At 41.1% G+C, this 26466-nt stretch overlaps 2 protein-coding genes across 6 annotated transcripts in view; one reads left to right on the forward strand and one right to left on the reverse strand.

Moving 5' to 3' along the window:
- The window catches only part of kcnq4 (potassium voltage-gated channel subfamily Q member 4), a 66822-nt gene extending 45951 nt beyond the window's left edge, over window positions 1-20871 (forward strand). For 2 of the 3 annotated variants that reach the window (XM_082521795.1, XM_082521793.1), the window contains exons 4-15: window positions 251-426; window positions 1478-1603; window positions 2271-2381; window positions 2479-2574; window positions 2688-2776; window positions 5151-5276; window positions 6238-6294; window positions 8114-8343; window positions 8423-8519; window positions 15391-15522; window positions 16414-16552; window positions 17823-20871. In XM_082521795.1, the coding sequence (XP_082377921.1) occupies window positions 251-426; window positions 1478-1603; window positions 2271-2381; window positions 2479-2574; window positions 2688-2776; window positions 5151-5276; window positions 6238-6294; window positions 8114-8343; window positions 8423-8519; window positions 15391-15522; window positions 16414-16552; window positions 17823-18026 (1583 nt within the window). In that variant the 3' untranslated portion in view covers window positions 18027-20871. The remainder of the gene's footprint in view (window positions 1-250; window positions 427-1477; window positions 1604-2270; window positions 2382-2478; window positions 2575-2687; window positions 2777-5150; window positions 5277-6237; window positions 6295-8113; window positions 8344-8422; window positions 8520-15390; window positions 15523-16413; window positions 16553-17822) is intronic. The other variant, XM_082521794.1, reaches the window with a different exon arrangement.
- Window positions 20872-21188: 317 nt separating this feature from the next.
- Window positions 21189-24090, reverse strand: cfap300 (cilia and flagella associated protein 300). Of its 3 annotated transcripts, none has more exons than XM_082522428.1 (7): window positions 23890-24090; window positions 23699-23780; window positions 23501-23570; window positions 23222-23379; window positions 22957-23129; window positions 22805-22871; window positions 21189-21965 (listed from the first exon to the last, which is right to left on the reverse strand). In XM_082522428.1, exons 1-7 carry the CDS (start codon window positions 23997-23999, stop codon window positions 21834-21836), a joined length of 792 nt encoding a protein of 263 aa, XP_082378554.1. In that variant the 5' UTR covers window positions 24000-24090; the 3' UTR covers window positions 21189-21833. The 3 variants fall into 3 exon arrangements, with proteins under 3 accessions (XP_082378554.1, XP_082378555.1, XP_082378556.1); XM_082522429.1 differs by having other exon boundaries at window positions 23885-23972; XM_082522430.1 differs by having other exon boundaries at window positions 23878-23967.
- Between the last annotated feature and the right edge of the window lie 2376 nt (window positions 24091-26466).

The raw sequence follows: 26466 nt of genomic DNA on the forward strand, positions 1-26466 counted from the left end.
CAGCTTAAAGTTGGAACCACTGACATTTATGGCATTAAGAGGGGGTGAAATTTCATAATTCACAGAAGGATCCTGTAAGGGATGTTTCTCCTCTTATGGGAATTGCCTCTATAATAGCTACATTATGTAACACTGAAATAAGCCTGCGCCACGTCGCTGGAAAATATGTGAAACTATTAATGTATTCATATAAAAGTATCCCTCGGGTGCTGTTTCTTTCTTTGTCATGATGTGCACATCTTCTCTCTAGACTTCATTGTGTTCGTGGCGTCACTGGGAGTGATTGCAGCAGGCACGCAGGGCAACATCTTTGCTACGTCCGCCCTGCGCAGCATGCGTTTTCTTCAGATTTTGCGTATGGTACGCATGGACCGACGAGGAGGCACCTGGAAACTTCTGGGCTCCGTGGTGTATGCTCACAGCAAGGTGGGAATGAGAGGCTGATAAATATGCAGTTAGGTCCCTATGTTTTTGGGCGGTGACACAAAGTAAGATTTTCAAAAGTAGCTTAAATAAGAGTTTTTCAAATCAAACAATGGCCAAATCAGTTTCTTAATTCCAGCACAACAGAGCAGCTTTTCAGTTACTGAAGTCAAAACTGGAGGTGGAGAAACCCACGAACAAGCAAGGAGGAAACATGGCTTTCAATGATGCCCCTGGGATCTACACTTCAGTCCCTAAATGCAAAATTTCATCTGCATATTAAAAACAATCATTTAGCTTGGCAGTTATTTTAAACCTGTGAAAATGGGGAGCTGTGTATAACAACGTCTGTAGTTTCTGAACAGTTAACGTAATACTTTGGTAAAAACTTTCAAGTAAAAGTGAAATTTGCACTTCAGTGGCATGGTGATTGTTTGATGTAAAATCCACTGTGGTGGTGTACGTTGTCCAAACTCATCATACACATGTTCTGACATGTAAACACTGTTTATCTGGTTTATGTTTAAGCAATAACATTTCATTGATTAAGTTGTACACTGAAAATGAAAAGTAAGCTAATACACAGTAGCCACTTGCAACATTATGGATTATTATAAGAGCAGAGAGGAGGCTGAGGGCTGCCATTAAAAGGCCCGCGATGACATGATGGGAACTAATGGGATAAATATCTCAATAGCTTTCAGCGTCAAGGAATATCTTGTGACTCTAATGGATGACCAGCCGTTGTTTGATTACATTCACAGGCCTCAAACATCAAACTCGCTGCTCATTTCTGGCAAATTAGCTGTTACCTTGTTGTGCTGACTTCCTCGCCTGTCACCCAGCATTCGGTTGGAGAACACCTATATACGGCTGTCATGATGATAATGGTGATGAATTGATGCATCAGCTGTCAGAGCAGCCAAGTCAAAGTGGAAGCCAAATGTGATTATGATGAGATTTTAGCCCATAATGATAATAGAGATACAGCAGAGACTGTGGTGGATTGTGATGCTGCTGACAGGTGTGACTAATACCACTGTCTGTCTCACAGGAGTTGATCACAGCCTGGTACATAGGTTTCCTGGTCCTGATCTTTGCCTCCTTCCTCGTCTACCTGGCAGAGAAAGACATCAACTCAGACTTCAACACTTATGCAGACTCCCTCTGGTGGGGGACTGTGAGTATTGCTAACTGTGCCCATATTTGGACTCCCTTTGCAAACATCCCTTTATCATCTTATCATCTGTGATTTAAATGCTCGAGTATACCCAGATGGGATCTATAAATTAAGATTCAGGAGGTGGTAAATGTGTTGTTTTTGGCCAGTTTGTTTAAAGAAGACTCAGTTGTAGGTGAGTGATTGTTGTGTTATCTGAATGTGCATTTCACAAACCTTTAGGTATGTGAGCTGTGCATTTTGTCTGTCTGACTGTCAACAAGACTGCAAAAAATCTGCCAGGCTGAGTTCCACAATGGAGCAAGAGCAATAGAAGAGCCCATTAAGTTTTGGCGTGGATCCACAGAGCTTCTATTAAACTTCTCACTCTTAGTCTTAGAGGAGGGTTCAGCGTGAGATAATTCACAGTGATTTCTAGTCACTGCAAAACATGTCATGAAAGATTGCTGTGGTTTTTAAATTGACAGAAATCACGGGTGGAAGTGAGTGCACTTTCATATCAGATCTTTTTTGTGGGAGTAACTTCAGCTTTCGTGAATATATGCTTGAAAAAATTGGCTCTTTGTAAAAGAAACAGTGCAACATGTCAGTGCAGTTTTTGAAAACTGGTAATTTATTAGGCCTCTTCTATTTTGAGCTCGAGATCTGTATTTCTTCCTCTACTCAGATAACTTTAACTACGATTGGCTACGGTGACAAGACCCCTCATACGTGGCAGGGACGGCTCCTAGCTGCCGGCTTTGCTCTTCTGGGAGTCTCTTTCTTTGCCCTGCCTGCTGTAAGTCTCCTATATTTACTCACAGTTCGCGACTCCTTCGGCATTGCCCAAAGTCACGAGTTGCACTCCTGACATTAATTTGATCTTTGACCCTCAGGGAATTTTGGGGTCAGGCTTTGCCTTAAAGGTTCAAGAGCAACACAGGCAGAAACACTTTGAGAAGAGGAGGATGCCTGCAGCAAACCTGATACAGGTGACGGCCACAGCAAGAGTCTCAAAAGCTGTTTCATTCACACTCAAGCAGGAAACCACACAGGCTGCTAACTTTCGCTGTTTTTATCGCTTTGTGTTTTTTTTTTTCTTCAGGCTGCATGGCGTCTCTACTCAACAGATGCCAAACACTCCTATCTAACAGCTACTTGGTACTTCTACGACAGCATGTTGCCTTCTTTCAGGTAGGCGCTCCTACCAGGCTGAGCACTGAGTGGATTCAGCCATCAGAAATCTGCGGGCACCTTTGGCCGTGTTTGGTTGGAGTGTAAAGGCAGACAGAGATTTGAGAGTTGCATCAGAACATTTCTCAAAAAGCAAATCCTGAAACATGTAGAGAAGTTTGTGGTTTGGTTTCTGCTCATGCGTTCATATTGCTGCACACATCATGTCTGCTACCTGCAACCCTCTCTCAGTTAAACTGAGGATTGTAGTGACAGAAATGATTTTGATTTGCTCTCCATTTATTATTTAAGATTTCTGCCACCTCGTTTATTTTTTCAGATTTTTCTTCTACGCAGTGGTTTCTTACGTTTTGCATTTATGTATTAATTTGACTAATTTTTATTTTACATTTAAATTAAGTCAGACTTGCACTGCCCGATTCTTACTCTTCACACATGTACAGTACCGTGCAAAGTCTTGAACTACTCCTCATTTCTTTATGTTTTGTTACCTGGCAATTATCAGAGGAATGCTTTGTTTGTTTATTTATTCATTTTCTTAAGCCACTTAACATTGTCCTACGAATCATTCAAGCAAAAAAAAGAAATAAAGCGCTGAACCAGTTCTGCTTCTGTGTCTAACAGACGACAAAGAACCAAGGTTGAATTGTATCAGTTTAAAGAAACTGAACATGTGGACAAATGGCAGCTCTAATACAACTATCTGTAGCAGATAGTTGTATTAGATCTACCACTGTCTGATCTGATCTGTGATCAAAAAGTGTCAAAACTGATGGAATTATGAACACAAAAAAGCCCACTGATTTAGTACCATATGGAAATCATCTGATTTGTAACGGCTTCATTTTTCAGGATTGCAGTGATCACAAACACATTGCCTATTGAGTGAAAGCAAGCCTGCATAAAAAACACACAAAGAAACACTATCAGTCATGGATTGGCCTCCCCAGAGCCCAGACATCAACATTATTGATCATGCTGGCAAAGAACCGAACAAAAGCTAGCCAACAGAAGAGCTTTGAATGTCCTTCAAGGAGTCTGAAGAAATATTACTGAAGACTAGGGCTGCCACGATTAGTCGACTAGTCACGATTACGTCGACTATCAAAATCGTCGACGACTAATTTAATAGTCGACGCGTCGTTTGAAGCTTTGTAAGATCACAAAAGACGCAGGAATCAGTAGTAGGATTTAAGAGTGTAATAATGGACTGAAACAGAAGATGGCAGCACTGCATGTCCAAGGATGCCAGCTGCCGTTAAACCCCGAAGAAGAAGAAACTGTGTCCCAGAATTCATAGCGCGGCCCTGCTTAGTTTCCAACAATGGCGGCAGCTGGTTAGTTTTAATATTATTCTTATTATTCTTTCTGGGTCACAAAATAAACGTTTAACATATTTTCAGGCGAGAATGTAGCTGTGTAAACCTCAAATATCTGCTCAGTTTATCAAGACACCACATATTTTCAAAAGCGCTCCGACGTTTTCGGAGGCATCTGTTACCCACTAGCTCGATAGCTAGCCGGGGGCTAGGCTAACTAGAGCCGTGAGAACACCGGACTCCCGGCAGATCGTTTTCAAACCCACCGCCGTCTTTCACTACTCAGGTTAAACATGATATATAAGTCACTTAGATAACTTCAAAATGTTGTTTGGCTTTTTTCAGTGTTTTATTTGTTCCTGAGTAAATCGGTTTGGATGAGATTAAAGTTATAGTTTTTACACAGCTGAATAAACGTCAAGCAGACAGCTGATCATCAGAAGTGTGAGATGCTGGAGAATTTACTCCGGTGTCCTGTTATATTTTAGATAGCAAGGAGTTTATTAAACTCCACCGAAACAATCTGCAAATGTCATTAAAATTTAATAAACTATCATCTTGTCTTTATTTTTAGTTAGCACATACCTTAAACACTTAAAGCTGAAAGCTAATGATAGTTATATAAGAGCAGATGCTGCTGGTGCAATAAGCTGTATGCTGTATGTTCAATGGATGATGATCTGATTAGTCGACTAATCGCAAAAGTAATCGCTGACTAGTCGACTATCAAAATAATCGTTTGTGGCAGCCCTACTGAAGACTGCTTAAAGACTCGATAAGAATGCGCGCCTTTTTCCTAGTATTTTGTGTTTCCATGTATGTTTGCACGTGTTTTTAATATCTCTGTGCACCTATTTCCCATTTTCAAATATAAACAAATCAGCTTTGGCTCAAGACATTTGCACAGTACTCTACATCTTAGATCTTTCATGTATCCCTCTTGTTTTGAGCGTTTGGACCATCGATTTGGCCTTTTTGTTAGTTTTTCCTCCATTTGTTGCCTTTTTGTTCATTTGTTCATGTGCTTTTTGTTTATTTGTGCACGTGGGTGTCAGAGAACTGACGCTACTGTTCAGTCACCTCCAGAGACAGCGTAACACCAAGAAGGTTCTCCACAACTCCTACCACACGCTGCTGTCTGGGCTGCGGCCCTACAGCTCCCCCTACCTGTCGGGGGACAGGTACGCAACAGCCTCACAGTACATCCAGGCAGGGTGACAAAAGTCTGCCTATAGTCCTGCTGTAGGCAATAAGACACAGAACAATACACTCAGCAGGTGTACACATGCAAAAGACACGCTGCTTCCAGAGCTTTCTGCATGTACGCCTTTTATCTAACAGTTCTTCACTAATGTGATCTGAGACCACTGTGTTGCAGGCCCTCCTGCTTCTCTGCATCTTTGTCTGCTTTAGCGCATACTCCTGCCATTTCCACCACCTCTTGCTGTTCACTCACCAGTTTCCTCTTCCTGTCTTCATCTTTCTTCCCCTATTATTTCCATCGTATCTTTTCCATGCCATCCATCCTCCATCTGTTCTCAGGAAGGCAGAAGTTCCATGCAGGTTTGTTCTCCAAGTCATGAGATGTGCTTGTTGAGTAAAGGGCATTCATAGCTGGGATCGATTCATTAGCATAAACTCAAACCAAAGTAACACAGGGCTGTTTATCTAATTTGTAAACAGTGGAGTTATGCATGAGAGCGAAGCACATTAAGGTTTTTGAATATTATTAAGTTTTGTTGGTAGGATTGTCTCGTTATTGAGGAGCTGCTGTCCCACCGTGATGTTTAATGGACTGTCTTGATGAATATACTCAGGTGAAGCATTACCTTCTACCCTGGCATGACCCTTTCCCACCAACTGATCCCACCTAACTGCTAACTGAGCGTGTCTCAGTAATCCAAACTTGCCTCTCAGAAATATATTTTCCAGTTGAAGGTAAGGGAAGAGGCTGTTTGGACTATTGAGATGTTACACCTCACCCCTCCTCTCTCCGTTTCTTGCTTCTGCTGCGTTTTATCCTCACGGGTAACAACACGTACTCAGGTTGTGTCCCAGAACTTCTCCGCCATCCTCCCCCACTTCTTCCACTCCTCTCTTCCCCTCACTTCCTCTCTCCCTCTGCCTTGTGTGTCTCCCCAGTCAACTCCTCTCTAAAAAGCGGGGTCTCTTCCGGATACACGCTGGCCGCAAGCAGAGGTATCCACGGCAACAAGCCTGTGCACGGGGCACGCTAAATTGTCACAGATCAATACCTAGCATCCTCCTTTAACGGCACATCCTCCTTACCTTGCCTGAAACACCCAAATGATTGTGGGCCAGTGCAGTGATTTAAATGTTTTGTTCATGGAAAAAAAAAATTCTGATGTGAAATTTTTTTAACAGTAACCACTTAAATTAAAGTAGCACGACTTAGCTGATGCTACAGCATTTCATTTTGTTTTAAGCAATCAACAAGCTGCCATGTGAAACTTCAAACAGTCACTACGTTCTGGTCCACAAATGCTTGCGTGAATCCTTTATTATAAAAACATGCTCTCCTATGTTTTAATATGAGGAAATTTCTCCAAGTTCTTCTTTATTGTAATTGCTGGAGAATGTAGAGCTGAATGTTTTTGTTTTGGCAAAGAAGCGACGAAACCATGTGTTAAAATCACTGCAGAAGTCGTGGGTGATTTACGACTCTGACAAGTTAAACACATGGATTTTGAGGACATTGAGTATTCCCTCAAAAATCAGTGACTTTTTACTCTTTGAAAAGTCTGATAAATGTCATGCTCTAGTCTTGCTTCCTGCTTTCATTTCAGTTAGTCAGTTCAGTTTTTAGTCTCTTCTTGGAGAAACTGCTTAAACGATTAAGCATGCTTTCCACTTTCCTGTTCATATTAGTCATATTAGTTTGCAAACAATGTATTCTTTAGTGCTCAAATACTTTAGATTGCATGCAGTATTCCTGCATGGCTGTGGAAAGATTCAGTAAAGTTCGTGGTCCTCAGTGGATCCAAATGATTTTACGTCCTTTCCCAGCAGCATGCAAACTCCTTTCACTCTACCTCCCCCATTTCTTCTACTCTAACCAAAGCATTTCTCATTGCTTGAATGAAATGCGGTTTCCAACAACACTCCCAAGCTGTTTATATTTTCATTTAAATGGCCGGCTACCTTGTAACACATGCAAAACAAAGAGTATATCATCGTAAAAAACAAATTCTTGAGCGAATGACTTGGCCAAAATTGCTCCGTGGTGCATGATGTTTGTGTTGCCTTATGGATCCGTGACAGGAACATGTGAGTGGCCATAGTGTTGGGTTGGACTACAAGTGCATGCTATAACAGCAGCGTTAGGAGTCAATCATCCGTAGAGAATGGCTGCTAAATAGCTTTTCTACTGTAAAGAGATGACCTCACGTATGGGGCTGACTTGTGGTGAGTGGTATAGAGTACTTAATGAGACACCTTTTATATGGCTGCACTTTGAAGCTAATATTTTGATGCTTATACACCGTTGAACGGATTAAGAGAGCTTTTCTGATGGTAGGTGGAGCATTTTTCCGCCGTCCCAGCACTAGTGCAAGTCTTGAATCAGGTTTCGGGTTTTGATTTTGCTGATTCAGGTGCTGTGATAGGCACATTAAATGAACAAATCCTCAGGGCAGAATGAGTTTCTAGCAATTCAGAGTGCTGCATTTGGACACTGCCTCCGTGATAAGTCAGCTAGTCTGTCTTTCGTTGGGACAAAATATAAATGTCTGTCCGTCTCCTTGCTTCGTCTGTTTGTATATGTGATGACTGTTTAGAAAGACAGGCCACATTTTTGGTGTTCTTCCACAATTACTAACAGACTCCTTTCCAACAAGCTCAGGCTGCCCTTCTCTCGCTTCCCTAAGCTCGCAGGATAACACGGTGTAGTGACCTGTAAAGTCAAAGGCATGGACATTGCGATCAGTGACAAAACTGCAGTTTTCCAAAATGAATACCAGTGCCTGCATATGTTTAACTCTTTCTACTTTGCTGTCAGCGGTAAAATAGGCTTTCGGGATCGGATCAGGATGAACAATTCCCGTTCATCCCAAACTATTCGGAACAAGGCTTCGCCGTTGTCCCCTAGCTCTGGTGTCCGCCGCTCTCCCAGCCAGGAGAACGTCCCCGAGGCCACGAGCCCGGGAAAGGTCCAAAAGAGCTGGAGCTTCAATGACCGCACACGCTTCCGCACCTCCCTGCGCCTCAAACCGCGTCCTCCTGTTGATGGTGAGCAGCCCACACACACTTTCTATTCTCTTTGCATTTAAATGTGTCTGAGTAACTCACCGCTGCTCTGCACTAATAGAGGGACTCGGGGAGGACAGCGTGGAAGACAAACCATACTGTGACGTAACAATGGAGGAGGTGATCCCAGCAGTGAAGACGCTTATACGAGCTGTCAGGTGAGTCCTGCCATCAGCTGTACTTCCTGAAATTGAGGTTTTTTTCTTTTTGTGTGAGTGTGAAATAAACATTTGGAGGTCCTTCCTTAATTTTTAAAATTGTATTTCTGTACTTGACATCAAAGACTTAAACACTAGTTTATCTGTATTTTGTCGCAGAAGCTTTAACTGTGGAGTTTTATTGGATAACATATCTTCTATTACAAGTATTTCTTTTATGCTTCAATCATCTCCTCTCTTAGTGACCACGCTGAAGTATAAAACTTGTATTTGCTGATCCATTGTTGTATTTTTGATCTTTTGTAATTTGTGACTTAATTAGAAACATCTCAAATGATACTGAAATAATAATTTCAATACTGAAACCATACTTAATATAGTCTTTTATTGAGCTTTATGGTTGATTCCTTTGTCTCCATCGCACTACAGCCAAGTTTTAGTGATGACACTTTTAGCAGGTTGATATTAGACATCAAAATATTCTCTATTTAATAAAAGAAAATAATATAAAGTCAACTACAGTCATTTGACAAAGAAACTATCTTTCAGCTCTGTCTAGGAGTCAGGATATAATAAAAAAAATCTTTACACTGTCTCGTTACTTATTTGCATGGCTATATGGCTATAATGCACAAAAACCACCTGCAGCATATCAGCACCAACACCTCATACAAACTGTCAAGCATGGTGGTGGAGGGGTGATGACTTGGGCTTGTTTTGCAGCCATAGGACATGAACACCTTGCATTAAGTTGACCATGAACTCCTCTGTACACCAAAGCATTCTAGAGTCAAATGTGAAGACATTTGTCCAACAGCTGAAGCTGGGCCCAAATTGGGTCATCCAACAAGACAATGATCCCCAAACACAAATATACAACAGAAGGGCTGAAAAAGAAAGGAATCAAGATGTCGCATTGGTCGAGTCAAAGCTCAGACCTCAACCTGATTGAAAAGCTGTGGAGGAACCTTAACAGAGTTTTGCTTAAATGAAGGACCCAAACATTAATGAACTGAAGCAACGCTGTAAAGAAGAACAGGTCAGAAATGCTCCACAGTGATGTGAGAGAGTGATAAAACAATTACTTCAACTTATTGTTGGCAAAGGTAACTCTACAAGCTACTGAATCATGGATTTGTTTAGTTTTACAAATACTGCTTCTGTATTTGGCTTAGCCTTTGTTGAGTAAGTAGTGACACGATGTAATATGTTGCTGTTCTTGCATGGTTGTAGCGCTCCAAGCATAAAGCGACTTTTTTATATTTTCATATGTAAAACCTTTGAACTGACCAAGGTTGTACTTTCTTTTCTACATGAGTGTAGTTTCTCTATTAAATCATAATTTTCAGCTACAAGCCAGAGCTGCTGTCCGTCCTGTTATTGACTGGATAAGATCACTCACCCGCCAGTGGTGGTTCCTATTGTACACAGCCTTCATTAATAGGTGAACATGCCTCTCCTCCATTTAAGAGCTGGCGTGCGCAGATTCAGCTGACTGAGTAAAAATGTCCTCTTAGGAGAGGTAACTGGGCCCTCCTGCAGGCTGGGTTAGTTCCCTCCATGTGACCTTGTGTCTCAGCAGGCCCGACTCATTCATGTGTGAGGTGGCATGACTGGAAAAATGTATTAGAGAGTATACAAGCATCCAGATGATGCTGTGTCATTTCAACAATGACACCAAAAATTAGAAGTTGCTTACACCTGAGCTGAGATTGATGTTAATTCCTATCACGCCGAAAAGTGGAGAGACATGTGGACATAGGTCCAGTGTCCTCCCACCTCATGTACACAGTCACATTCATTCTCACATAATAGTAAGAGATTGTAGCAGAGGAATACTACAATTGCTAGCAAACATCTGGTGTTACGGTCTAGTTTGTCTCCCGGGGTGCAGGTTGGGGTGACGATGAGAGCACATTAAAATGACTCTGGTCCCTGATGTCAGCACTGTACCCTCAGAGCATTTCTCTTGATAGCGTGACAGCGTCTGTGTGGTTCCATATATACTTTAAAAAATAGCGGTTATATGCATAAAATGAAAATCTATATATCATGACATCAGGGATTGTGAAATTCAGCTGTCATTCAACAGTAACTTGTTTTAGACAGATTTCTGGCCTGTAAGTTCATAATATCCCTTTCCCTGATGCAATCACACAAAGGCAGTTGGTAAATCAACTCAAGGTACCAGAGACCAGCTACAACACAAGTGGTGTTGACAACATGTGACTAATTGTAAACATTTCTATTGTCAGCTGAGGCTGTAAACCGTGAGCTGAAAAAGCCAAAGAGGTTATAGAGGTAACACGGGCTAAAAGCAACACTCTTGGTGTAGCCACTCAGTGTGTCTGAGGAGATGTACAGCATATAGTAATCTATTTAAAACTAAGGTACGAATGTGTACGCTAAGTGAAAAAGCCTGCAGTGTAAAAGCACTGAATAAATAAAGTCCATTTAAAGCCAAGAAGGAAAAAATGCAGACTGTGTCAGTCAGTAAACTTAGTGTGTGCAAAACTAAGTACATAAATTTTGTACTACAAGTTCAAGCCTTTATGCTTCAGGATTATTTTACTACATGGCATCTTATAGGACAGTAAAGCTGCTAAACTCTCTCTCATCTCTTGCTTAGTGGGTAAGTTACCATATGTGCTCACCTCTCTCTTTAGATTGAAGGTTGTCAGTTCAAGTGCAGTATGGGACAGTTCTCAAAACCTCTTCTTTTGGTTTATATTGTGTATTATACATCAGCACCCTTTTTTAGAAATGTTTTCCCTCTTCTTATATCTCACATAGAACACTGTAGATATTTTCCTGTGAAGAAAATCATTCCATACTGCAGAGGGAACGCTTTACTACAACGAGTTAACTCTGAACACTGAGGGTGACTACACTTTAAATACAAAAAGTTTTATGGCATAAACAGTTACGACCTTTCGGAGCATTTCCATTAGGTACAGAGTAGCTGCTATCTCATGTACAGTACACCTCCTATGTGTTTATAAGCCATCATCTTTACCTCTAACTTTCTAGCTGCATCAGAGGCGAGCTAGAGAAACATGACCTGCTCTGGAGCAGGTAAGGTGTGTGCAAGTTACCATGGTGACTTCATAGCTTGGAGAAACAACAATCAATTGAATATTTTCTAAGGTTGAAAGAGTATTATGATCGAACAGTAGAGACACAGACACTTAACAAGGGAACAGCTTATGCTGTCAGTCTGATCTGAACCCGAAAAGCTTGATTGTGTTGGAATATTTATTACACTTATGGTCACATAACATGGTTTTGATTACCTGGACAAAGGCCACAGACCAAAATGCATTGATGAAGTTGTTCTTCATACCACACTTGTTGCTTTCCTTCATGCATGTTGGCAAAAGATGTTGTCAGCTGGTGTGAGTGTAAATATTGACTCTTAATATGATAATATGATAATATGCTTAAATTAAACTAGTGAAATAAACTGGAAAAATGGAAGATTATATTACAGCTTTGATTCTTTATTGTATTTATCTGAGGCCTGCCCGCATTTATTATTTCACTAATAAAAACACCAGTCTTGGATTTGTCGCATGGTGTTTTTTAGGTGTCTGTATCTGTGGATACAGCTTGTTAATTTATCACTGGTATTAGATTGGTATCAGTATCATATCAGAAATGGAAAAAGCTGCATCCGTTATAAAGACAGGCAGTTATGAAATGCAGCACATTTGTCTTCTTACCCAACAAGGTCAACAGGACATCTCTGCCCCGTCTCTCAGGTTTTCTAAGTTTGACGCTGTTTAAACCGATCAGACTTTACTCTTGTCCACTTACTAATGAGCTGTCTGAACACAGTGCTTGTTAACACATAGAGTGATGCTTTCTCTTCATTGGGTGCACAGCAGATGGATGTTTACCATTGCAGAGATGATGTATAATGGTTTGATAGTGTAATGCCACTGATAGGCCATTATATGATCTCTCCTCGGGTTTTCACTTGACTCAGCAGATAGCTCTGACCTCAGCTGCTCAGTGCTGCAGACAATAGAAGTGAGGAGCTTCCTATATATAGTGCAGGTGTGTAAACAGCAGGTGCATCACTGTGTTAACACACACACATGCATGCAGCTTCTCAGAAAGGTATTTGATTGGTGTAAGTGAAAACACCACATTTTGCAGCAGGTCTTAGTGCTGATCTTTCACTTTCGGTGAATGTTATTAATCAGTGCCCGGCTGACTGAATAAATGCGTAAATGCCCGTTCTGTTTGCGTATGTGCGAAGGGATTGGTAGTGGGAGAAAGGAGGAGGGTGTGGGGAAATTAGGTCTGGTGTTTTTCTGTATTTCCTTTATTGTAAGTCTCCTCCAAACAAATCCAATAATCTAAAGTACTATGCAAATGTCTTGAGCCGCTGCTGATGTGTTTATATTTATGCTAGAAAAATGGGATACAGGTGCAGACAGTTATTGAAATGTGCAAAAACACATGAAAATACAGTATATGAGGCAAAAACTGAGTTTGTACAAATCTAATGAGCATTAAAGTGAATTTTTGTTATGGCCTTTATTCTTTAACGCAGCCTGAACTCTCTTAGGAAAGCTTTCCTGTAATTTGTAACTTTCTTTGTAGTTGGAATGATTCATAGGTCTGCATTAAGTGGCTTAACAAACAAACAAAACAAATATTCCTCTGAAAATGATCAGGTACAAGGATTGAACTGAAAATGAGTCAAATAGCAGCCAGTGTCAAACAAATAACTCGTCACAAAGAACTTCAGGAAGCCTGGAGAACTATTGCTCAAGCCCACTTTGAAATCTGACTCCTGGGAAGCAAAATATAAAGAAATGATGGCTCAGACGAAGTGACAAAAATAGCTTGGACACGGCCACTATTTATAGTGTTTAATCTTGAATCATCAGATTTTGTGTTCTTTCAGCTGAATATTTTTTAAAGTTATCAGATTTACACATCAAATTTTCCATAAGCATACTTAGCCACGTACTGTAGCTTATAGGGTTTATTCAGTAATCTAGTGAAGGATCAGACCTGCAGGGGCTCACCCTACTTGGCCCACGTAGAATTTGTGTCAGCACAACAGTCGTTTTTAATTCCCAGATAAATCCTTGCCATTTGACACTATCAGAGATCCACCTTTGCTGACTTGCAAAAATATTTGCATTGGCTAAGCAAGCATTTTAGGGCACAATTGACACTTCTATTTGTTCAGTCATTACTGTGTTTTTACGTCTCAGCTTCCGAGAAGTCGGGGGGTGGTGATGGTATCTTTCAGTGAGCAGTGCCAGCTGTAGTGTAGAACTGCGACTGACAGGAAGTTAACTGGAGAGAGAGGGGAGCCCTACTCTTATCCAACTGTGTATTATGAAAACCATATCAGTGGCCAGGAAGGAGAGTCAGCATTTTGAAGAAATCCTTGGAGGATCCAAATCTAAGCCCACCACCCCCTCCCACCCTGTCTCAACCTTTTCTTTTACCCGCACCTGAGGCCCACCCTGGCAAAAAATCTGCACCTACCTGCAAAATAAGAAAAGATCGCCTGCAAAAATACCCCCAAACGCAGAAGTCATCAAGAAATAGAGTGCTGCGAGAGGAGGAGGAGAAGGAGTATGCTGACGGCTGCTTCGGCACCAGCTGCAGACCTCCACTCCTCCTCCTCGCGCTCCTCTTCTCCTTCGCTTGCACCTTCTCCCTTTCTTTGCAGGACGGTCACTATACAACACGCGGTCACTGGAAATGCAAGAGCTGCAGACCTCAACAAAGGTTACAGTGGTTATTACAGAAAATGACCCCTCGCGCAAGTTGAGATTTCACTGCTCGTGCATCGCCCACATGCGCACTTGTGTTGGTGTGTACATCAGCGAGCAGCAGCTACATTCATGTATGCATTTGTGCTATTACATTATTGTGTTTGTGCACACAGTTACCTATGCATGTGTGTTTTTTATTTCCCAAAACAGCTGAGCATTTCTGATTTCCGGCTTATTACAGCGACTCAGTCGTATGGGGTTGGAGAGATAGGATTGTCTCATAAAAAAAAAATCCCATCTTCCGTCCTTCTGCTTCCTTGCCTTTCCTTCCCTCATTCTCCCAAAACTCTCTTGACATGACGTGAAGGACAATCTATCACAGGGTGTGGAGAAAGCTTGGATGTGTAGCTGTGTCCAGCATGTCTAAGCTGACTAAGTGATAAGAAGGAAATTGAATGACCCATCCAACACAGAAAGCCTGGCGCGCACTCGCACCCATCCTCAAACTTTCCTCTGCTCTCTTCCCGTTATCTCTTGCACTCGCTCTGCTCCTTCCAGCGAAACGTCCGACCAGAACAGCTCTGGCGGCGCATGTTGTCATCGATGTGTTTGCTGCGTACAGTAGTGCTGGCTCGACAATCCTCGGTGTGTGACTCCCCCCACGCCGGGATGTGGATGGTGATGATGCATCCACTGGGAGCCGGAGCAGCTGTGGTCCACCAGTGGCTCCAGTGTGGCTGTCACACTGACAAAAGAGGAAGGGGGAGTGGGGGCTAGAGGCACGTGTGCGTGTGTTACCCGTTTCTGTCCGAAGAAAAGCTGAAACGGCAAATACTGATAAGGAAATGTCTCTGGGAGATGCTCTCATCGTCACAATATATCCACATGGTTTAGCAGGTTTGTGACTGTTACCATTATGCAGCTGTTTGTGAACGATAAGGTCACGCTGACTTTAATTAATCTTGTTATTGTCAAGGTGGGCTGCCTCATGTGATAGCCTCCCACCCCTGCATTCTTCCAAAAGTTCACTCAACCCCCGCTTGTGTGAGCGTGCGCTTTGAAGCCATCTAAAGGTGAACGGAGGAGCATTAACAGTGAGTTCTGTGTGTGTTGTCTGTGTGTAGGATCTTGAAGTTCCTTGTGGCCAAGAGGAAGTTTAAGGAGACACTACGCCCGTACGATGTGAAGGATGTCATAGAGCAGTATTCTGCTGGACACTTGGACATGCTGGGCCGCATCAAGAGCCTGCAGACCAGGTAGCTCTTTTAATTGTGTGTTTCATAGGAAGATATTTTTGTGAATCTGCTCTGAAGCACTCTTTAAAGCTCAACAAACAACATGTTATCTCTTGTTTATTTAACAAAAAAAAAGAAGAAAAATCAGTAGAAGAAGTGACTTGTGGCTCTATGAGGACAGTCTAGAAACTCACTGGCTTTTTGTGTCATGTTTTATCCTTTTAGGGTAATAATCAGTGTTTAGTCAGTCAGGTTCGGATTATGGAAAACATTTTATTTTGAGTGCAGATGAACTTAGGCCAAAAAAGCTAATAAAAAGAAAAAGTTGCATTACTCCTTTACTCTCTGCAAAGATGGTTTAACTGCATGAAGCCAAAGATACTCTGAACACAAAAACCCAAAATATGACTCTGATCCGGACCAAAATGGTTTGGTATCAGATCACAAAGATGTCCTGTTTGTGAACGTCAGAGGCAGCATTTCACAGAATCTGTTGCCTGATAGGCTATTTGGTTTTCGCCAAACATGTACTGCCATGAACTTTAACATTTAACATGCTAACTGACGCCTAGAGTCTGAGTCATAGCTCTGGTTTTTTTTTTGCATATGCTGGGATGTCCTTTCCTGGGGAGATTTCTTGTCTTGAATGTTTTCTACCTCTGAATAATCTTCCTCACTGTTGAAACATGGACCTCAGATTGTTTGGATGGCCTTGTAACCATTCCCCGATTGATGAGCAGCAACGACTGCTCGTTTGTGCAGCTGAACTGAGCTTGTTAAATTAAAGCACCTGAACTCAGTTGTGAAACTATTCACTTTCTCCATTGCCCTCCCATCAATCATGCTGAGCCAAAAAAAGTCTTGTAGTTTTTGGGTATTTACTCTTTATTATGGTTTATTTTTGTGAAAAAGGGTGGACCAGATAATTGGACGAGGAGCTGTTCAGCCAGATAAGAAGACACGTCCTGAAAAGGGAGAGAAGACACAGCCAGAACTGGACTCACTGGATGAGCTAAGCATGATGGGCCGTGTAGTCAAGGTGGAGAAACAGGTAATTCAATTCAATTCAATTCAATTTTATTTATATAGTGCCAAATCACAACAAAAGTCGCCTCAAGGCGCTTCATAGATACAGAGAAAAACCCAACAATCATATGACCCCCTATGAGCAAGCACTTTGGCGACAGTGGGAAGGAAAAACTCCCTTTTAACAGGAAGAAACCTCTGGCAGAACCAGGCTCAGGGAGGAGCGGCCATCTGCTGCAACCGGTTGGGGTGAGAGAAGGAAGACAGGATAAAAGACATGCTGTGGAAGAGAGACAGAGGTTAATAACAGATATGATTCAATGCAGAGAGGTCTGTTAATACATAGTGAGTGAGAAAGGTGACTGGAAAGGAAAAACTCAATGCATCATGGGAATCCCCCGGCAGCCTACGTCTATTGCAGCATAACTAAGGGAGGATTCAGGGTCACCTGGTCCAGCCCTAACTATATGCTTTAGCAAAAAGGAAAGTTTTAAGTCTAATCTTAAAAGCAGAGATAGTGTCTGTCTCCCGAATCCAAACTGGAAGCTGGTTCCACAGCCGAGGAGCCTGAAAACTGAAGGCTCTGCCTCCCATTTTACTTTTAAATACTCTAGGAACAACAAGTAGGCCTGCAGAGCGAGAGCGAAGTGCTCTAATAGGGTGATATGGTACTACAAGGTCATTAAGATAAGATGGGGCCTGATTATTTAAGACCTTGTATGTGAGGAGCAGGATTTTGAATTCAATTCTGGATTTAACAGGAAGCCAATGAAGGGAAGCCAAAACAGGAGAAATATGCTCTCTCTTTCTAGTCCCTGTCAGCACTCTTGCTGCAGCATTTTGGATTAGCTGAAGGCTTTTCAGCGAGTTTTTTGGACATCCTGATAATAATGAATTACAGTAGTCCAGCCTGGAAGTAATAAATGCATGAACTAGTTTTTCAGCGTCACTCTGAGACAGGATATTTCTAATTTTAGAGATGTTGCGCAAATGGAAGAAAGCAGTCTTACATATTTGTTTAATATGTGCTTTGAAGGACATATCCTGGTCAAAAATGACTCCAAGGTTCCTCACAGTGTTACTGGAGGCCAAGGTAATGCCATCCAGAGTAAGAATCTGGTTAGATACCATATTTCTAAGATTTTCAGGGCCGAGTAATGGAGTAGAGTTTGATATATGAACAGTGGACCTGTTAAAGTGTGTTTTCTTTCTGTTCTGTAGCTCTCATGTGCTGTTAGGAAGTGATGAGATGTAGCTTACATGAGTGCCATTCATGTCTGTGTGTGTTTGTTCAGGTTCAGTCCATAGAAAACAAGCTGGATCTCCTGCTCAACTTTTACTCCCAGTGCCTGAAGAAAGGCTCGTCCAACTTTACCTTGTCCTCCCTCCTCGACCCCGACCTGACTTCTGACTACCACAGCCCCACGGACCAAAGAGACCTCTTCCCCTCTGCTAACACACTCAACATCTCTCAGTCTGAGAGCGGCAACTTGGAATGACAATGAGCTGACTGTTCGAACAAAGGCACAAACCCTTTACAGTATGTCTTCCTAAGGCTGTGTCCTCACTCAGCCTAAATGACTTCTCATCACTTCCTTTCATTTCAGTCTTCACTCTGCATCCCCCCTTTACTTTCCCCCTCGAGTGAACGTTTCCAGCCCGTGGCCAACAGATGGCTCCACCTGACAGGGAGCCACAGCCAAAGCTGCTCACCGCACACACCTCTGAACCCACTACTGTACATGAGGATGGAGATGAAGAAAGGACACGTGAACGACTAATACTTGACTACTGAACCACTCCCAGCCGCTCACTTCATGCTATATACATCGATGCCTAATTTAAAGCTGTAGATAATCGGTGCGGTTCACTGAAGTTTTTTAAAGTTTTAGAGAAATCTTTTGTCCACACCATCAGTTTTCATCAGACACTGATTTGTCTGTGATTACTTTGATAATTTAGGATGGCATCACAGCTCTTGAGTAGCACCAAAGGAGCTGAGACAAGGTGCTCCTGTGGAAAAGGGGAGAATCTCTCAGGCTCGACTGACAGCCACCAGACTCCAGTGGTATCATCTGAACAAAAGGAAGGGGTTAAACGTGTAAATCCTGCTTTAATTGCCCAAACTACACACATGAAACAGAGTTAGGAGAATGTGTTGGACTGGTGTGTATACAGTACATTACTCCTTAGAAGTTTGGTCTCCAACAAGCCCACATGCAAAAAAAACAACAGAGAAAGAAAGAAAACAACCCACACACATCCCTGTTTGACTGAAATAAGGAATGCTCGTACTTGTTTAGAATTTAATAGAGCCAAAATGTTCTTTAACAGGCTTTCAAATGCCACTTATCTCAGTAACCTGTATTTAAATTTAAACCCGCCCTTTAAAACTTGCTGTCTTGCAGCCCACGTTCCCGGCACGCATGCTCCTCAGACCAGATGGGGAAAAAAAATGAGAATTTCATGGACAGGAAAGCGTCACTTTCTCCAGAGCTTCCTGTCACTCACCCTTACCTTCAGGTCAGCTGCTTCAGGCAGTCTGCAGCGCCCGCTCTTAACTCTCACTGGGACATTTTGACCCAGTTTGGCGCAGTTTTGTTAAACATCGAATCCTGAAACGCATCCAGGTCAAATGCATGAATTTCCTTACCCGGATGAACGCTTGTGTGCTGGGAAACGGTTACAGCCTTACAGCCTCAGCTTGCAGCCGGCGCACTCTCTTTGTCTTTTCTGGTTTCTTTCTCGTTGCCCTTTTGCGCTCTAAATGCTCTCTGCTGATGGAAAAAACTGGAGAGTGCACAAATGCACACACATACACACATATATGAAAGTCCTTTTTACTTAAATACTCTGGCACTTGATGAATCTTTTGTTTTGATTTCTTTACTGTAATTGTGTTCATGCACTCGATTTCATGTAACCTAGAAGAGAGGATGTTTTCTAACGATTTCGGTTGTGAATGCAGGATTTAAGTTAATATATTTAATTAAGCTAGATATGATTGTTCAATTAATGTAGCATTTTATTTTCAAGTTAAATCATGGTTCACACGCACGAATTGCAGAGCTCATATGTATTATATATATATACTTTTTTTTTTTTAAATGTTTTCGTTTAATTGACTGAGAAAACATCCATCTTGCTGTATTTGGCCAGTAAAAACACGTCTTCTGTCCCTGTAAATCATTCATTCATTTGTTCCGGTCACGCCAGTTGACTCAGGTGCTCCACTTTAGACTTACACAGTGAATGTACTTCCTCGCACGGTCCTTTTAGATCTGTTTATGGTCTGTTGCTCTTGCTGCCATGAGGAATAAAATGGCACTATGAGCTTGCAGTTTTGCTCTCATTTAATTCACGGAGAGGCGCTCGGTAGCTTTATTACGTGGCCTAGATTATAGAAGAGGTGCCTATTTATTAGAGGCATTATTAAACTGAACAGTGCCACCGTCACTTTATTGTCAGCATTATGAAAATGTCTGCGAGATCTCTGTACTGCATGTTGTTTGTTTCGTGGTAGCCCCAGTATTAGAAGACCAACTTAAAGGATGTAAAACCTAGAGTTAAGACAGGAAAGGAAATTACCTGTGCCTTCTACTCCCTCGTTCTATCGTAAGCCCGCTTCGAAGAGACGTGTTTAACTGAAATCACGCGAGGATGGTCACATGCTACGTTACCGCAAAACGTCAAGATTGTTCTAAAGATTTGTTCTGACTGCTGTAAACTTTGGTATATTTGAGAATTTTGCTGAATGTTCGGGACATCGTTGTACCTAACAGGTTCTTATTGCATCGACACCCTTTCTGTATTAGATGTGGAGGCTGGAGGCATGGACATTTGTGTCGTTGCAGGAGTCTCTGCTGTCATGTCTTCTCTCATAAGCATGTCACGTAGCTCAGAATGGCTTCCACACAACTACCTCTGAGGCCACTAGGGGGCGCTAGTCTAGAAACCCGAGTATGAGAAACTTTAACTGTCTGACTGAATGCTATGCATGACTCAATCTGCACGTTCTTTTTTCATGTCTTCTTCATGACGCCCATCTTTCACTGTCTTGCTGCCATCCGACATTCCAGCATCGCTCTGTAGCGTCTCTATTTGTCTGAACTGTCGTTAAAGTGAAACTCAAACTGATCAAGCAATAAGAAAACTGAACAAAGTCTTCCAACTCTAATTGATGTGGCTACTGGTTGAATGAAACATGGCGCTGATTTATTTTCTAATCTAATGAGCACCTCCATTTGATCCTTTTAGGAGATGCAACAACAACAACAACATCTGCTGGAGATGAAATTGGATCACTTGACTAATTATTAATTTATTAAAGCTCTTTGGACTGTTTGCTGTTGGGTGTCTTTTATCTGGAAATAATACAAATTTTCAAAAGGAACTATAAAAATGCTTAAAATTCTGTTTCAAGATAAAAATGATACTCAACGTCTGCCAACAAACGTGGAAAAAGAGCTGCTACTCAACTCCCTGAAGGCTCCGATGTACATCATCCACACTCAAACTTCAAATTATTTCAGCCTTCCAGTAGGTGGTGCATGACAACCGCAACATATACCTTAGGTAGAAATGAAATGGAGCTAAAAAATAATAATAAATACAAGAAATAAGTCAATTTATTCAAGACTTTCTGAGACAAGATTGTTTAAAGGTGAATATCTGACCAAAAAAACAATGTATTTAAAATATTGACATCCTTATTTAGATGTTTATCTCCAAACATTCAGCTGCAAAGACACACTTTTAGTAAATTGTATGTGACAGGATTAAAACATTTTATTGCACAGTTTACACTCAAAACAGGGAACTGGTCTTCAGCTGCTTTCCTCATGGGAAGAAAACTGAAAATGTCTGATAGCCTGTATATAAAAGATGGATGTAGCCTCCAACGATGTCATCCACTGATTTGTGGACTCCTGTTTTGAGCATTTTGACTGTCACCATCTTGCTGTTGGAGACTTTACCTAAAAATATATAGTCTTTTTTTTTTTTAAAGGACCTTAATTTACAAAATGGAAATCATGCTGTATTCAATGAAGCTAGTAGAAATTGAGACTATAAAGTCACCATGGAAGAGTTTCCTGAGGTCATAAATGACTGCAACAGTAATATTTGTTTGCTCACTGGCTTCTATACAATTGCCCCCTCCCACCAAGAATGCAGGGTCAAGGCACTTTAACATTTGCCTTACTTTTCAGACCCATAGGAGATGCCCATCTTTTATATACAGTCTATTATGCATACATAGTGAGCAGCAGGAAATCAGCAGGTTTTCTATTTCCAGTTCTTTGCTGTCACACTGTGAAGTTGCCCACACCGTAGAAGTGACAGAACAAAGTCACGTGACGTTTATAAGGGTCGACAATCAAATAGGCAAATGTCTGCTCCTCCTCTCGCACCCCAGGGAAACATCGGCCAGACTCGTCCTACAGACGATAAAATTATGTGGTTAACACATGTGGGAACAACACGTCTCTGATTTGTCTCAATCTGTCTCAAGAATGCACTCACTTTATTAGGCATGCCTGTTCATCCGCTCGTTAGCGGATAAGTGTAATCAGCCAATCACACGGCAGAAAATGCAATTAGGCATATAGAAATGAACTGAATGTACTGAAGTTCAAACTGAGCATCAGAATGGAGAAGAAAGGTGATTTAAGAGACTTTGAACGTAACATAGCGTGGCCAGACTGCTCTTGATTTCTGCTGCTACATTCAAATGGTGAGGTCAGAATCTGGTATTAACAACATGAGAGCATGGATCCGTCCAGCCTTGTATCAACATGCTGTTGGTGGGGTAATGGTGAGGGGAATATTTTCTTTGGTTACTTTGTGGCCCCCCCCAGTACCAACTGACCATTGTTTATAAATGCCACAGCCTACCTGAGTATTGTTACCGAGCATGTCTATCTGTTAATGTTCACCGTACTTAAATATCATCAGATCTCAATCCAGTTGAACACCTTTCGGATGTGCTATCAGGTCAATACAGACAAAAATCTCAGAGGAATGTTTCAGATATGCCTAAAAAGGTGTACTTGACATCAAATAAAATTATCTGTGAACTTTAATATAAAATATAGCTGTAAGTGAATATAAGTCTATGTACTGTCAGTACATGCATGTTTACATCGTATGTTAATCCTCCCCCTAATACTCGCTTTTCTAAAATGACTAGCTTCTTATTTAGACTAACTTTATGAGCAGCACAACATTTTCTCTACATTTCACGGGGGAACAGGCAGACACTGAACCAGGGACTTACAAAGGCACAAACTTTGAGCACTTTGGAGACAACGGCGATCTTTTTCGTCTCTGGGTCCTTCTGCACACTGCGAAACAAATGCATCAAAATCTCACCATTAGGTCATGACTCATTTATGCATATAAATAAACATGGAGCCAGATGCTTCTCACCTGATCAGATCTTTGTATATTTGCTTCGTGGTGCTGATGTAAGGATCAATGGTGTCTTCATACTGACAGAGCTCACCCCCAAGACACAGGTGCTTGAAGAGGCTAAACAGAAACTCTCCCCGCTCCTCCCTCCCAACCACATAGTAGTGCTCAGACTCCTCGTCCCGCAACATCTGGAACAACCAAAGAGGTCATGAACTGGCTCAAAGTTAATAAAAACAACAAAATAAAATAAAGAAAAAAAGAAAAAAAAGATGAGAGTCACCTGTCGGAGTTCATCATAGTCAGGGTAGACATCATGAAAGCATTTAACTACATGCCCAGTGGGCCTCAAGATGCCGCAAGAATAAATTGGATCAAACAGCTCCATGGAGACCTTAGTGCAAGGCGTGGGCTCCACACTGACAGACACCATTGGCTTGTCTGCAACACACACACACACACACACGAAAAAAAAAAAAAAAATCTGAAGAGACCTGACTGCAAAAACTGGAGCAGATGAGAGCAATTTCCTGATATCAGTGATGAAAGGTACATGACATACCAAGAGGCACCCAGACTCCAGCCTCCATCTTTCTCAGGCTGGACAGCACCTCAGGGTCTCTGAAGAAACACTGAGCACACACGGAGGGGGGTTCAAAAGTGACCAAACACACCAAGACGCCTTTTCATCGTTTTAATCAGTCACATTGGGTTTGACAAAGCAGCATTACATTTTTATATTTTAATCCTAGAGACGTACCAGAGCAAACTTTTCACTGCAGTAAGGGGAGAAACTGTGGTCAAAACTGAACGACTGAGCGGAAATCCTCCCCAGCATGGACCTGAATGTAACAAACAACCATCAGAGAGCATCCAACAGGTAGCAACACCGCAGATAAACAAAGGAAGAGGATTTTTCTTTTGTTTTTTAGGCTTAACTTCTTACGTCACCATTTCATCAACCGTGCCAGGGTGTCTTTGTCTTGTAGGAAAGAAAACGTCTTAGTGCGAAGAGCGTTAAAAGAAAAAGTCTGCTCAAACGCGTATTTTTCTTCGTCCATGTTTACTCTTTAATTGATCGTTAAGGGAAACACGAAGGCTTGCTCCTTTTCCATAAACGAGTGCAGGCCAATCAGCGACAGGTGTCCTCACGACCAGCCAATAAACTTCCTGTGTAGTGACTTGCCCCCCCCCCAAATCTAAGGTTTGTTTCGTTTACTTGTTGCTTTGGCAACGGACTCCGGTGACATCCCAAATTGGACTGGAAGCTTCTTTTTTACGGAATAAAGCCAAATACTGTGCAAATTACATCAACAAAAAAGAAAATGTATATTTTATGCTCGTTTATGAAACACACTCAAAAAAGGCCCAATTAAATGCAATAAAATTATCTAAAAAAATAAATAAAAATCTGCCCATTTTCTGTCTAATTTTGAACACAAAACAATGTAAAATTACGATATTAAATTTTATAGAATCTGGTTAAAAGAAATGTAACTGATAAGTATACATTCAATTTAATCTAATAAATCTGTTTTTGTATATATCTGTGGTAGGACTCGACTTAAGCGGTCAAAGAAGTGCAGGAGACTGATGCTGTCCAGTGTAGCAAGTGATTTATTCACCATTCTGTGGCCCAAGAATATTTACAAAGAAACAAATAAGAAACTCAACTCTATAATTAACTCAATTCAAATAAACATAACTGAACTTAAATCAACGGAAATTAAGGTCAAACTGCACACAGCTACACTGACCTGAACCCTTCTTCTGAAACACCTGAGTTCGTCTGCTTAAATAGTCCCCTTAATCAAACACTTTCTCCTCTGGACTATTCCATTCAGTAGGTAGGTGAGATGAACATGATTATATTCATCCTCTACTACTCCTCTTGACTGGCAACATAAACTCTGGTGTAATCAATACATATCACAACATTAAATCTATTTCTTTATAAACCCTTTAAAATCAACTTTATTAAATTATAAGAATTCTTCCCCTCCTGCCCTTGGTCCCTTCCTGGGACCTCAGATGAACCCAGAAGGTATAAAGCAGGAAGTAGAACTACATTTCCTCCTTTTGCTTCTGGAAGACAGGTAGGTAAAGGTAAGTTCAAAACAATACAAATTAACAGTTGAAATAAATAACATGTTAACTTAACAAACTTGTATGAATTGATTTAAACCAAGATGTTATATTATATAATCTGTAAAAGTGCAGAACATAAACAAACCCGGGATAGTAGATGTTTGCCTATTGCAGATTACATGTGAAATATGGTTAAATCAAAACAAGAATGTTAACTAAGAATGTAGACAAATGGTCTTCTCACCCACTTTGTCACAATATCCAATTGCATTTACTCAAAATTATTGATTCATATTTATTTTATTTCTTATTTATTTTATTTTTTAATTCTTTAGCGTGGAGTGTAAAATTCACGCAGTTAATAAAAAAGACAAGCAGCTGTGAGGGGAACCCCTGTTTTTATTTTTTCCTGTTGCAGATACTACATAATAGTTATGACAATTACTAGCTGTTGTAGTTCACACTGTAAACATCTTCTTTTTATGTACACATACATATTAGATAGAACAGTAAAAATGTGGTAATGAACTTGGGGTAATGGAAAAGATGATCATGCTCCGCATCAAATACGTAACATTAGTTCACGTTAATAATGAAAATAGTTATTTGTACTTTTAAATTTGTACATTTAAAATTAGACTTTTCAAGAATAAAATTTTTAAAATTTATTTAAAAAAAACCACATAATTGTGTAAAAAAAAATGTCGTAAAGCATATTTTTTGTCATATTTTGGCAGGCCATCCTCTCCTATCAGCCACAAGAGGGCGACATTATCCGGCTGCGAAAACGCTCCGCACGCCTGCTGTGCTGCGTCAATCGTGTTCCCACGTCAGTGTTCCTGTGTTACCGTCTCCACGACTGTCTTATTTATGCTTCTGGATTTGTTTCCTCCTTCTCTATCTCCTATAGAAATGGCAAACATGGAACTGTTAGTTTTTCAGGGTAATAAACTCGTGTTACAGTGCAGTGAGATCACAGTTTATTACTGAATGTGGAAACAGCTGTTGACAAACGAATTTAAATTTAAAGTCTGGTACTTTTGTAACGGGTTTCAAATGATAAGAAACACCAGTGACACTGACATGAATCTATCAGTATGAGGATGAACTCCTGCTGTCGGCTGTTTAATGGGATTTGCTGATGAGGACGCTGTGATGCCGTCCAAAGAGAAAGCAGACTTTATTTCCATGACATTTGTCAACACAAAATGTAAATTCCTCTTTCCTGGTTTTGTTAACTTATTCCTCATTCTGTCATTTTCCTTTCTCAACTTCTCTTTTTTCCTTTCTGCATACTCGGTTAATTCCAAAAAACAACCTTTCAAAATGTTCCCTGTAAATTTCACAATCTGGCAGGAACACCTGGGGCACCACAAAGGCGAGGTGCCATTTAACATTTACCCTACATGCCATTTTTGGACGTCACATTCAAAGAATCTT

Source organism: Aulonocara stuartgranti (assembly GCF_965226115.1).
Source record: "Aulonocara stuartgranti genome assembly, chromosome: 22".
Lineage (NCBI taxonomy): Eukaryota > Metazoa > Chordata > Actinopteri > Cichliformes > Cichlidae > Aulonocara > Aulonocara stuartgranti.

What these genes read in the sequence shown, in the direction of transcription:
- cfap300 (XM_082522428.1), bottom strand. Translation starts at nt 23,999, where the DNA reads ATGGACGAAGAAAAATACGCGTTTGAGCAGACTTTTTCTTTTAACGCT. An exon ending in TGGAGTCTGGGTGCCTCTTG is followed by an intron (nt 23,380 to 23,500) that starts GTATGTCATGTA and finishes TGTGTGTTGCAG; the next exon opens with ACAAGCCAATGGTGTCTGTC. An exon ending in ATATACAAAGATCTGATCAG is followed by an intron (nt 22,872 to 22,956) that starts GTGAGAAGCATC and finishes TTTGTTTCGCAG; the next exon opens with TGTGCAGAAGGACCCAGAGA.